Source organism: Chanodichthys erythropterus, chromosome 8, assembly GCF_024489055.1.
Source record: "Chanodichthys erythropterus isolate Z2021 chromosome 8, ASM2448905v1, whole genome shotgun sequence".
Lineage (NCBI taxonomy): Eukaryota > Metazoa > Chordata > Actinopteri > Cypriniformes > Xenocyprididae > Chanodichthys > Chanodichthys erythropterus.
Window position 1 is genome coordinate 3,392,005 of NC_090228.1, and position 13,532 is coordinate 3,405,536.

General features: G+C 39.3%; 1 protein-coding gene across 1 annotated transcript in view; it reads left to right on the forward strand.

Annotated features, from left to right (window-relative positions):
• The first annotated feature begins 94 nt into the window (after nt 1–94).
• The window catches only part of cog5 (component of oligomeric golgi complex 5), a 76,623-nt gene continuing 63,185 nt past the window's right edge, over nt 95–13,532 (forward strand). Inside the window, exons 1-6 of the mRNA XM_067391458.1 lie at nt 95–192; nt 376–515; nt 3,506–3,563; nt 4,330–4,384; nt 4,546–4,615; nt 7,284–7,404. Coding sequence (XP_067247559.1) covers nt 147–192; nt 376–515; nt 3,506–3,563; nt 4,330–4,384; nt 4,546–4,615; nt 7,284–7,404 — 490 coding nt within the window. The 5' untranslated portion in view covers nt 95–146. The remainder of the gene's footprint in view (nt 193–375; nt 516–3,505; nt 3,564–4,329; nt 4,385–4,545; nt 4,616–7,283; nt 7,405–13,532) is intronic.

Genomic DNA, 13,532 nt, shown 5'->3' on the forward strand with positions numbered 1-13,532 from the left:
AGTATTACAATAATATTGTGTTCGTCTGAGAATTTTTAATGAATGCTACGTCAGTACAGCTAATTAATATTCATTACCTCCCATCGCCGTTGCTCTCCATTCATGTTTTGACGCAGGAATTGCACGTCACTGATGAAGTGGCAACGATGGAGGCTAATCCGGAATCAACAGCGAATTCACTTCTGAAAGATGGTAATCTTCTTTTAATATGATTTCTATTTTAGATCTGATCTGTGCATGTGTTTTTAGGGTGGCTAGGCAGATTGATTATCTTGATCGACACCTTTAGCTAGCACAGTAGCACACATTCAGTGTACTGCAATGCAGGTAATGCGATCTCATGTGTTTCATACATCCTGATTCTTTTCCTTCCAGAGTGCTATAGCGATTTCCTTAAAGAGGAATTCGACGTGAAGACATACACAGCTCAAGCCATTCATCATGCTGTCATTGCAGAGCAGCTGGCAAAGCTGGCAGAGGGCATCAGTCAGCTGGACAAAGAGCTGCACTGCCAGGTGAGTCACACCTGTCACAATCAACAAGCAAATGTCACTAGATATAAATATGAATAGAGATCAGTGGGCAAAATAAATAAGAATCTAGATAAGGTTTGTCCAGGAAGTTACTAAATTTGTCCCTAAACTCTTGAAAAAATGTCTAAAAAGGGGGTGGGGAAGTCACTAAATCTAGTGACAAAATCCCTAAATTATACAATTTACATTTAATCATCTAGCAGACACTTTTGTCCAAAGCAACTTACAAATGGGGAACAATAGACGCAATCAAACCAACAATAGAGGGTATGCACGTCTGCCGTTAAGACTGCGCTCACGCCCACTGAGTGGCAAAAGACTGAGCGGCAGCATTGGTTTTCAGCGTGAATGCTGCGAAAAACACATCCAAAATGGGAAAGAGCTTTGCGACTGACTGTACAAATAGCTTTGACACAAAACCTGAGGCATATATTTAAAGACTGCCGAAAGCTACAGAAAAGAGAAGCAAATGGATCGCTGCAATTCACAGAAACAGCTGGACTCCAGCAGAGAAACATGCATTTGCACTTATCATTTTGTGTCAAAATGTTGGATTTGGGGGTAAAATCATACCGTATATATTGTGTTGACAACTCATCAATTAAATATTTACCATCTTATATTCTGCATTATTGGGTGTTTTTAAATAAACACTGACAAAAGCTATACAAGTTTTAGAACTGGACGATATATATAACATTATATAACATAAGTGATCAATCCGATTTACACCTACCTATGTTGTATTTATATAAAGCATTCACAGGCAGATTTTCTTTGTGTGTTTCCCTAGCATCGAAATAAGGCACATATAAATGTCAGGAAACACAACTCCAGGCTGCATGTCAGTATCCATGGATATCAATGTCATGAGGAACACTTTCATGCCCAACCTTTAGTGTAATCATTAGTTTTACTCGCGTTTTCGCAGTTTCCCCTATTAAATCCAGTCACGCAGCAGGTTCTTTTGCCACTCAGTCCAGCTGATGGAGTGCGTTCCGGCGGGAAATGACGTCGATGCATACCCTCTATAGGGCAACAATATGCAAGTGCTGTGATTAGTCCCAGTTAGTTTAGCGCTGAATATGTAACAAGGTTTTTTTTAACAAATATATAGAATAGTAAGTGTTCGTCAAGTGATGACGAAAAAGATGCGTCTTCAGCCGTTTCTTGAAAATGGCTAAAGACTCAGCTGCTCATGTTGAGTTAGGCAGGTCATTCCACCGGCAGGGAACAGTGAAAGTAAAGGTCCGGGAAAGTCATTTTGTGCCTCTTTGGGTTCTCCTTCAGAACGCAAGCTTCTGGAGGGCACATACGTCTGAAGAAGTGAGTTTAGGTGTAGGTGGTCCTTCATCCAGTAAGAAATGTCTGAGCAGCTACCGTCAGATCATCTTGTATTGTGTGTCATAAGCATAGCAGTGATAAGAGAAGCCATGTTTCTGAAAGAGAGATCCTAGTGATGTGTAGATGGAGAAGAGAAGCGGTCCAAACACTGAGCCCTGAGGCACCCCAGTAGCTATATATTGCAACTTAGACACATTAGACACCCTGTAGGACCTACCTTAGGTGTAGGGGTGCAGAGCAGTGGTTGTTCTGTAGGCAAACATCAGTATCTTGAATTTGATGTGAGCAGCAATTGACCCTTCACAAAGACCCGCCCCCCTTAGTTACTGTTGCTTTGTCCGGCAAGCCGTGGTGCTGTCACGCCACACAGTGAAAAATACATCGCAGAGCAAAGAGGAAACTGACAACACATTGACAGACAAGACAGAGCAGGTTACTTATGATATGAAAAAAGTCCCAGCTTTCAAACTGTGTAGTTTTTTTTAAGAAATTCAAACAATAAAAAACATTTTGTGACTCTTTAATGTGTCGTGACAGATTGCTGTAGCGTCTCAGCTCAAGAGGCTTGTGTACCGATCGTCTCTTCCTACTAGTCCATTTATAGCATCAAATAAACATGAATGAACATCAGAAGGAATGTTGTTTCAAACACAGAAAGACATTAATACACACCATTTTTCAAGTTTAAGTCCACCAAGGTTAATCTTCTAACTTCTGACTGCTTTGTCGGATTCAGCGTTCTGATTGGTTAGTTCGCTTGTCAATCAAACTCCCGGCGAAGGGTCAATTGGCAATCATTGCAAGTTTATGAAGTGAGGTATGGCTCTCTTCGCCTCGTTAAAGACTACTCTTGCTGTTGCATTCTGGATCAGTTGCAAAGGTTTGACAGAAGGCCTGCCAGAGAACATTACAATAGTCTAGTCTGGATAGAACAAGTGCTTGGACAAGGAGTTGTGTAGCATGCTCTGATACATGCTCCTAATGTTGTACAAGGTGAATCTGCAGGATCGGGAAGTTCTAGGAATGTGGTCTGTAAAGTTTGGCTGTCCTGGATGGAGTTATGGTTGATGAACCTAGATGAATGGAGAAGTTTTGATGAAGTGTTGGGTTGGCTGAGACCACAAGGTTGGCAAGGCTGAGTTGGAGGTGATGGTCCTTCATTCAGCAAGAAATGTCTGTAATGCAAGCAGCTACTGTTGGATCATCTGGCTGGAATGAGAGGTAGAGTTGTGTATCATCAGAATCGCAGTGATAGGAAAAGCCTGAATGGCAGCTGAATGTCATGTAGATAGAGAAGAGAAATGGTCCAAACACTGAGCCCTGAGGCACCCCAGTAGCTAGATTTTGCGACTTAGACACCTCACCCCTCCAAGACACCCCTGAAGGACCTACCTGAGAGGTAAGACTTGGAGCACTGGAGAGCAGTTCCTGGGATGCATTTTCTCATGAGGGTTGACAGCAGGATCTGGTCGTTAACGGTGTCAAAAGCAGCAGACAGATCTAGCAAGATGATCTGTGTTGAGGTCATGTCCATGAAGTTAGAAAGTGCACTAATCCTTTATAGAAATGTTCTAAGCACTGAAAAATACTAATTAGAAAATGATCATATATCTTCTTTTTGATTGCAGGTAGTGGCCAGACATGAGGATCTACTAGCTCAGGCAACAGGGATGGAGTCTCTTGAAGGTAATGTTTCACTGCCTGCTTCAAATTTTAGATCTCATCATCAGTTGGGTGTATGTAATATAAGTTTAAAGCCGGAAAGTTGTGATGGTCTTTTCTTACCTATTGTGACGTACAGTATATCCAAGAGAAACGGCTGCTGGAAGAAGTAAAAATGTAGGGCGGGACTTTATTTTGTCTGTGTGGAATTGAATGGATGGTTGTGGTTGGTGGATCTCATGTGAGTGACGGGTTGCCCCGCCCTCATGCCAGTACACATCATCAGAGTAAAGAAGAGTTATTTTGATGAAAGATTATAAGGGCATGTGAATTTAAAAAAAATGGATGTGCACAGATAAATATTTTATAGTAAGTACTACAATGTTCCATAGAAATTAAGAATTGTCAATTCTGAATTCATGGTGATTTTAAAATGCATTTTTACCTGGATGTTTGCCATGATTTGTTTGTAATTTCAAATGAGCATTTCATACAAGCATATAAAAAATGCAATTGAAGTATTCCAAAAGTACATATAGAAGTTGCAGTGTGTTGTCTGTCATAGTTTGGACAAACTGGGAAATCAGGGTTACCTATAGTTGCCTTAGCAATATAATCTGGGATACTGTGACGTTTTTTAACATAAAAAATTACTTGGAACACCCATGAATTTGAATGTGCATGCAATTTTACAGCTGTCCTCCAGGGGGATCCCTGGTCACATCTCAAATTCTCACACAGTGCACTCTATCTGAGCATAGGAATTATGGGTGTTTTTGCTTCCACACAGGTGTCTTACAAATGATGCAGACCAGAATCGCAGCTCTCCAGAGTGCTGTGGACAGGTAAATGACACCATTAAAGGCATTAAAATGGTCTGTGTTTTCAAAAGGTGGTGCATGATTAACACACATCAGAAAATGACCCTGCAGTTTGTGCTCTGTATATTTAAAAAAAAAAAAAAAAAAAGTAGTATTTTATTAACCCATTTCTCTTTCCATTCTAGGATAAGGACCAAAATCGTTGACCCTTACAATAAGATTGTGGCACGGACATCCCAGCTTGCACGCTTGCAGGTGTTTTGTTTGTTTTTTCCTTTAATTTTACATCTGCACTATCTGCTTCTGTCATCTCTCTATCTCTGGATATTCCAAACAGACAGAGATTTGCATTCTGCAAAACTGTTATTTCTTCATTGTCCTGCTATGCAAACACTGTGTGCTTTTTTTCCAAAGGCTTGATTTCCATGTTTATTGGCTCAACATCTGAGATAGATACAGCCCTGCCTTCATAATTGTTTGCAGTCAAGACAGATTCTGTAATACACCCGACAATGGGGGGGAAAGAGAAATGCAAACAAACAAAAAGAAAATCATTCTGGGGGAATAGATGTTTTTGAAAATTGATTTGTGATTATCACATCCAAAAGAATAATAAAAATAATAGTAATAGTAAAAAATAGATTTTTCAAAATATTTTACCACATTAAAAAAAATAAAATTTTGTCTGTCAAAATCTTTTAAAGGGTGTAAATAGTATAGTAATTATTTACTCAATCTCATGTCCTTCTAAAATTCATTTGTTTGTTTTCTCAGAGGAATATAAAACTAATATTTTTTGTGCAGTGTTTAATATTTTACAATCTTTATGCAGCCTTTTTACAATAACTTCACATGATGTCATCATGAGTGAAGCTTCAAGCCTGCAGGAAAAAATCAATAAAAGTCCATTTTGGCCCAGAAAGGAAGGGTCTCTCTCACACTTTATCAGTCACACACGTGATTACCCACAGCCAGGTGAACAGAAGTGTCCTGCTCGACACATCTTGTGGATTTACAGGGTCTTTGGTCCTGGTTTTTTATTGGCTTTGGGGAATTGTTATTAAATATGAATGAAATACAGCCAGGGAAAGGTCGCAGTGGTTACTCTCAAAACCTCTTTCTGCCCCTTTTCTTGTGTGGCTTTATAGAACTGTAGATATGCATTTGCATATTTGTGTTTGCTCATCAGCATTGCATTTTCACAAATTCAACAATGATCTGTCAGTGGTTTGATCATTCTTTGCATGCAGCTGTCATGAATATGTTTTTAAAGGAGACCAGGGCATGTTGTCATATTTAGTATTTCTCTGGATGTACATTGTTTAACATTTAAAAAAAAAAAATTGCACAATAATGCACATACCTACAAAAAACCCCAAATGAATATTGATTACAGAAGTTACATCAATGTCATTGCCCAGGAAAAAAGGTTACAGTTTGTTGATCGTGGGGCAAGTTGTCATTTATAAAAGAATACATTGCAATGAAAAACTATTCTGTGTCAGAATTGGGGTTGCAAAGGTGTGGAAAATTTCTGGTAAATTTCAGGAAACTTTCCAGACACTTTCCATGGGAAGTTAAGCTGGGGAAGTTTGGAAATATTCCAAGTTGGAAACTTAACGGGAATGAAAGGGAATTAACTGGCAATTTATACAAACTGTATCATATGCAAACATAAATACATAGACATGCATGTAAAACTAGTGCAAATTTTTTTTGAATTTGATTTATTTTTGAGTAGAACTTTAAGCGATTATTTCATTAGATGAGAAAAAAGCATGAATGTTGAATAAATTGCAGAGGCATGCATTACTGTTATTATTGCTCATGCATTTTTCTAAAAATAATATGCGTGACCCCCTACACAATATTTTATTTTTGTATTTGACTATCTGATGGCTCACACTGTTCATTTCATGTTGTCTTTGTGTCTGGGTCTGTCCTGTCCTTGCCTTTAGCAACAGATTTTCATTTATTTTTATTCCTCATAAGAATAAGACCAGACCTGACGATGGGGGCACAGCTGCATTTTTTCCCGTTTTCCTTTTAAAAATTTTTGGGCACAGTATCTGACACTGTGTCACCCCGGGACAAAGCAATCAGACTCAGGCACACACAAAATAAGATGCACATACCTTTGGGACAGTTCAGCTGCACCTTTTTACTGAAACACAAAAAAGTCTGACCTCTCAGAGTCCTTCATTTGCCTGCTGTCTGCCCCAGGCATGATTGTCATACTATACTGAACATGTGGCTTAGTTTCATGTTTTGAGGACAAATGTACTAGCTTATAAGAGTTTATTGTTAGTGTGTGTTGGCTGTTATGGTGTGAATCAATAGCTTATTCATGCCTGTTTATAGTGTTTGTATGTGTGTGAAATCCATTGACATTTACTGTAACTGATATGCTATTCTAGTCCTAAAAAAACCCTGCGAGATAATGCACATCTTTCTCCTTGATAAAAGACAGATTATTAAAGCGCCACTTATTCTGAGTATATTAACAAAGATTTGTGTGAAACAAATTACACTATTACCCTACAGGTGAATTAAGTGGTCTTTATGCATAGGTCAGGTTCCTCCTTCAATTGAAATCTAATTAATTTTAAGATAGCCAGATGAAAACTGTAAGCATACTTCTTAACAAGAAACACTATTCTTCCTTCATGTCTGTGTGACAAGGGGTATTAATACCATAACAATAATTATTGGTCTCTAATACCAGGTTTTCAGTTTTATTGTACTGTAGGTACAATCTATATCATGGAAACTATGGCTACCATGGTACATTTTCACTTTATCATAATGTGGACATCATTATCATTACCTTATCATTGATATTTGCTTGTGCTGTTTATGATAGGCCTAGAAGTCATCGTTATTTAATCAACACAGGAATGCCTTATCTTATTCTGTCTGGCAGGTGGCGTGTGACCTGTTGAGAAGGATTATTCGCATCCTGTACCTGAGCAAACGACTGCAGGGGCAACTGCAAGGGGGCAGCAGAGAGATCACTAAAGCTGCCCAGAGCCTCAACGAGCTGGGTGAGTGACCAATCACGACAAGTGTCTGCTTCACTCGTCCCTCGCGTCCTTCAAAATGTTTACTCGGTCATGAGGGAGTGCACTGCATGAGTGGCAACCTTTACCTAGTTGGTGATACACTTTGAAAAATAAAGGTTCCAAAAGGGGGATTTCAAAGGGATGCCATAGAAGAACCACTTTTGGTTTCGTAAAGAACTTTCAGTGAACAATTCTTAAAAAAGAACTTTCTAAAAATCCAAGAACCTTTTTCTACCATAAAGAACCTTTTAGGGGCTTTCATGCCAGGTAGTTATAGGAACTAGCCACCAGGAAGGTCTATATTTTACCCAAGGGCCATTTTCCTGGTTGTATTCGCACCGCCAATTGGAACTCTGAAGTGACATACGCCGTCACTTAAGTCCTGACGCTCTGGATGTTGTGCGGGACTTTTATTTTGATGCCAGAGCCTGAGCATACAGCGCTCTGATTCTCCATCTTCATTCGTTTATGATCTGTTTAACAGTCCTATCCAATATGTTATTACAAAGTTAAACAAAGAAAGTGAATGTGTTTTGCATGCATTCGGCCAATCAATGTACATTTATGTCATTGGTGGTACTTATTGTGCTAGATTAGAACCTACTCTGGCTGTGTTCGAAATCACACTGTATTCCCTTAAACAGGGCACCATTTAAGGGGATAGACATTTGTAGTGGTGTCCAAAACCATAGCAGACATTATCAAGTGCACTCATTCAATCCCATAATGCACTGCAAAAATTAGTGTACAACTGATATACACTCAATGGCTAGAGAATTCCCATAATGCACTGAGGGGGTCACGTTTAGCCAGAAGATGGCGCCCGCAGCTGAATTATCCGTCCATCCATCCATTTTCCCAACCCCTGGACCAATGTGGGTACAGCGTAATATCAGACGGGTATAAATTCTTTTTTAATTTATTATTAAATTGTTTTTATTAAGGTTTATACATTGTTTCCATGACAGAGTTCAAGATAAATCTTTTAATTGCTACTGGAGTGGGCAGTTAGCTAAGTGTCAAATGATTATTAAACGGCAAGCACAAACTGTGCAAAAGTGTCAGCCCTTCTAGCCCTTCACTCCGTGTCCGAAAGTTGAACCAAAGTTGAAATTGTTCCCAGTTCCTGCAGTGCGAACATCCCAAAAAGCGAGTTCTTCCACCAATAGTTATAGAACTACAAAAACTTTCCTCCTATGCAAAAGCCTGTGGAGTGGGAAGGATCCATGGAAGTTAAAGGTTCTTCATGGAACCATAGATGCCAATAAAAAATCTTTATTTTAAGAATGTAACTTTTATGTCTGAAGGCATGGCTGTTTTTCATATAGGATTCAGTTGTCTGAGCATTTGGCAATGTTGCATTTTGTGTTTCTGTTTTTAGGCCACTAATGGTAAATATTCAGGTGCTATGGCATCCTCCACTGTTGGGTAAATGGGATCAGTACAGTCTTGTACTGTTTCCAGGTCAGCCCTGTTCTTGTGTCCTAAATGTTTTGCTGAGTTTGCAACGCAGGTGCTAGGACTGTCTAAAACTGGTTCTGGAATTGTCTGACCTGTTTTGGAGATATTATAGGTTGTTTCGTTGAAAACCCCTCTTGATTAACGTCTGACCCGAATAGCGTTTACAAGTTACTTTAGTTCCAATTGTCACCAGAGTACATTATAGTAATCTCATAGAGCTTAAAGTTGACAGGAAATCAAAAGTGACCCCATTTAAATTTTAATACATGTTCCAGGTCATATTGGTGACTTCCATCCTCATCCCCTCTCTTGTCATATAGAGAGCACCTTTCATGATCCAATCAATTCCTGTTGAATTAAATTAACACCTGTCTGTCAGTTTTTTTCCATGTGGCATATCCTGTTTCACTAGAAATTTCAGAAGTAAACTGAGTTGAGACAGTGTTTCATGTTGACTTTGAGGGTGTTGAATTGATTGTAATTTTAGAACACTGCCATATTATTGTCTGGAATTCATGCGGTTGTGAGCATTATCTGAAATGTAAAACTTATTTTCAGTCCTGGGTTTAATGGCTGCAATATCAGATTCATGTTGACTCATACTCTATTGACCTTTTGTTTACGCATTTGCCTAGATGTCATAAGGACAGATGAATAGCGCAATGCAAATTGAGCGTGCTCTTAGTAAACACATGTCTTCATTATTAAGGTACAGGCCCTGTGGGAAAGATTCCAGTGAAGATCAGCAAGGTACTTTTTTCCTGGTTTCTATTTGCATATTCTTTTCAAATGAAGCTAAATCAATGCAGGTGAACAGTAGTTTCCCATTGCGCATACGGAAGGCATGCTGATTTTGGCATTCACCGCTGCCATAATTTTATGCTGTGGCCACCAACAGAAAGTATTTCTGTCGGTTTCTTTTTTTTTACTCATAAACATATAAGCTCTGTTCTGAAACTTAGTGAGCTGCCTAGCTAGACAGCCTCTTGAAACATTAGAGGCCCACTTCCATTGTGAACGTTGGCTGCCTTCTAAGATACCTAATTTTAGCCAAATTTTAAGGCATCATTGCATCGTTCTTTTGCGGAAGTCCCAAAATGCACTGTGACTCTGAAGAAATGCGCAACATGATAATGTCACCAAATGTGGTTCAACTCTCTCTTGCGTGCTTATCGTGACTAGCTCTATTTTTGAGTTGCTCCCTGTTAATCAATTGGTTATGAGATGCCTTAAAAGGTGGCGGCCTATGTTGGCAGTAGAAAACATGGCAGCTCGCTAGCTTTTGGTGTAGTCTTATTCTCTTCATGACACAATATGATTCAGTAATATGTTTTTTCCATCCATTGAATTACTTATCATGTCAAAGTGAGGGTCATATTTGGATTCGTCTCACCCAACTAATGGATTACAAGAGACATCTTTGCATTAGCGTCACCGTGCAAGACGAGACAGTTAGACTGCTCTAATAGCACCTGTCCTTTTTCTCAGGATGCTCAGCTTTTATGCCTTCCCTCCACCCCCTCAAGGTATAACATGAACAGTCAAGGTCTGATTTGATATCATTATCTGTATGTGCAGTTCTCTGTGGCTCTCTGGCATCCAGCGTAGAAAGCTGTCTAACAAATCTCCCATTAGGCAACCTGCCTTACACTGGTAGAGAATCTTTTTGCCTATAGGTTTTGACAGAATGTTTTATGATACATGCTAGATTACTGTTATATATATTTTTTCAAACACAGCAGGATGCAGCCCTGAAACTGTAGAAGCAATTAAACTGATTTCTTTGTTTTGAAGTCTGTCTCTGTCTAGTGCACTCTGTCCTCAGATGGTGTTACAAGAAATTTGACGAGGTGCAGTTGGACAGTGATTGGGTCGAGCTTGAGAGTTTATAAAGCTGCTGATAGCATCATGTTATTGGATTGTAAACAAGACGATCAATAAATGATAATGGACCCTTAAAGGTTTAATTGACAAATCGCTTTCCTGTTTACCATGTGGCATAACTGTGTAAGACGTTAGCTGAGACATCATTGTATTCCAGTGTAGGTTTGGTTGGATGGGCAGCATTTACCATGCAATAATAGAAAACTATACCATGATGTATATCCTGATACACCCTAGGCCTGTATCTTCTCTAGGCTTTTTTTTTTAACATAGTGACCAATATGGCATGAATTAAAAACACTCAATTTTCCATACGGTGTCCACAAAATGCATGTCTGAATCAGCCTTGAATTATAGTGGTCCTCCTAACACAATAATGACAGCACACTTAGTAACATGATTTATGAATCCTTTCCCAGCGATGTAAGGGATGGATGGACGGCCAGATGGATTGATGAACAGTTGAAGGAGAACTCTAAATGGCTTAAAGTGAAGGATTGACTAGGGCAATGAAGGGAGGTGAAGGTGTTTTGATTGGCGGAAGGCATGTGTGTGACGGCTGTCAGGCATAATGAGATGATTGGAGTTGGATGCGTGAATGAATAAAGCATTTATGTAGTGCTTTTCTTATGTACTTCTGTACACACAAAGCGCTTTAAAATCATCACATGGGATCACAAACTGAAGGAATGATGCTGTTGAGGACGGATAAACGTCAAGAGCTGAGAATTGACAGCAAGAAATGAGAACTGTGTGCTGCAATCTGTTATGGAGATGGTTAATTTTCTACATCTGAGTAAATGCACTCACGTGAGCCACGTTGTTACCTTACATATTGAAATAATATTGTATATTAAGGGATTTGATTCTGTTTGTTCTTTTACAACACCCGAACTGCACCTGTCTGTCAAACGGAGATATGTCAATCACAGGACTATGGACTCAGTGACTCGCTCCTCTGGGAATGTATGAGTGGCATGCGGATGTCACGATCAGTGTAGCGAGGTAAGAGGAATAGATTTGGTGAATGAAAGCAGACAGTGGAGAGGATGCTCCAATTAGACAGATTTAAAGCCAAAGTGGTGAAACAATCCTCTTTGAGGTTTGATTACAGTCTGTGGATATAGAGGCCAGCAGAAAGAACATTTGCCTCTTGGATGCTGCTCAAAGTTTGATCCTTATTTCTAGGGGCGTTTAGTTTGCTGTTGGTGTTATGTTAAAAACAAAACAAAAGAGCTAACCGGGTTATTGAGGTCTAAATCAAGATACATGTAATAGTAGCATTACCAGGCAGTTCAGTATTCTTAACCTCTTTTTATTGGCATTAACAATGAAACAGTACTTTGCATTAGTGCTAATGTGACTTTGGATGTTTTCAGGCCCTGAGCACGACTTGTAAGCAGAGTCGTTCCAGTTTTGGCAGCCCTTTTTTACTGGAAAGGGGCCCATATTCTCAACATGGCTCTCAGAAATGTCTATACAGCTTGTTTACAGCTAAAACAATAAAGCCTTCATTCATGAGGCAACCCCAAATCTTAGGTCAACTCATCACAGGGCAACAGCTCCACAGGCTTCTGTATGATCTCTTGCATATGATGATACGATTGGCACAAAGAGTCCTTTGGAGTTATCTGGGGAGTGCATTTAAGCTAAAAGTTGATATTGATATTGAAGCACAGGGCCCCGAGATAGTTGGGTCTTGGGTACAGCGGTTTGGACAGATTTGACACTGCAGGTTTTACTACATTTGATCACTGTTTTGAGAGACCTGTAACTCCATTGAAGACATGCATCAATCATGCACGTCAACTCCCACTTGCTCCTATTCAGCGCAGTGTGTGAGCTCTAAATATGGATCAGCTATCCTGGCTTTCTGACCTGTAATTTATAGATAAACTCAAGAATAATCACTTGATGATATGCTTGAAAAAAGCTGTTTAATTTGATAAAGTATATTAGGATAAGGGCTCTATGATGGAGTCATATGTGTAGCCTTATTGACACCCTTGAGATATTTTCGCCTCTATTTACTGCTTGCGTGACATCACAAAGTTTTTATTATTCCCAGAACCACTAGATCACACTATAAGCAAGCTATCATCCAATACTTTCACCTATTCCTGAATTTGAGCATGTCAAACCAATTGAGAATTAACCTGCATCTCAGAACTGCATTTTACTTGATTTCCAGTGTGCAATGGTATGACTTTGCCCCTTATACAGATCAGTGTGACCTTTCATTACTGCAGTGCAAGGGGTGATTATCCCAAAAGATACTTTTATCACTTTCTAATCCAGTTTAACCCATAATCAAACGCCATCAGCTCAATGGGTCTCATAAGGTCAAGTATTTAAAGTCAACACCTTTTCATTTCACACTCCCCAACCACTTCACACCCCAGCAGCTTTATTGGACAAAATGCTGTGTACCACCTCCCTCATCCCTATAAAAAGATGTGATTTTTATGCCAACTGGCCATGCAAGTGATTTTGAAAGGAAGCAGACCTTGCTTTGAAAGTCCACCCTTGACTTGTTGACCTGAGTAGTAATATAGCTATCTTGTTCCTTTTTTTTGCAGGGTAGAGGGCAGATAGTAGATATCCACTTAATGAAACCCATAGTTTGAATTCTTAAAAGTGTTTATCTTATAATTTGCATGTGTAAAAATTGGCGTGGCTGAAGCTGAAGGAGAACAGACATAAAACCTCTTTCTCTACAGAGTGAAAAAGAGTCTTTACTCCCGAAATGTGGCCCATTGTTATCA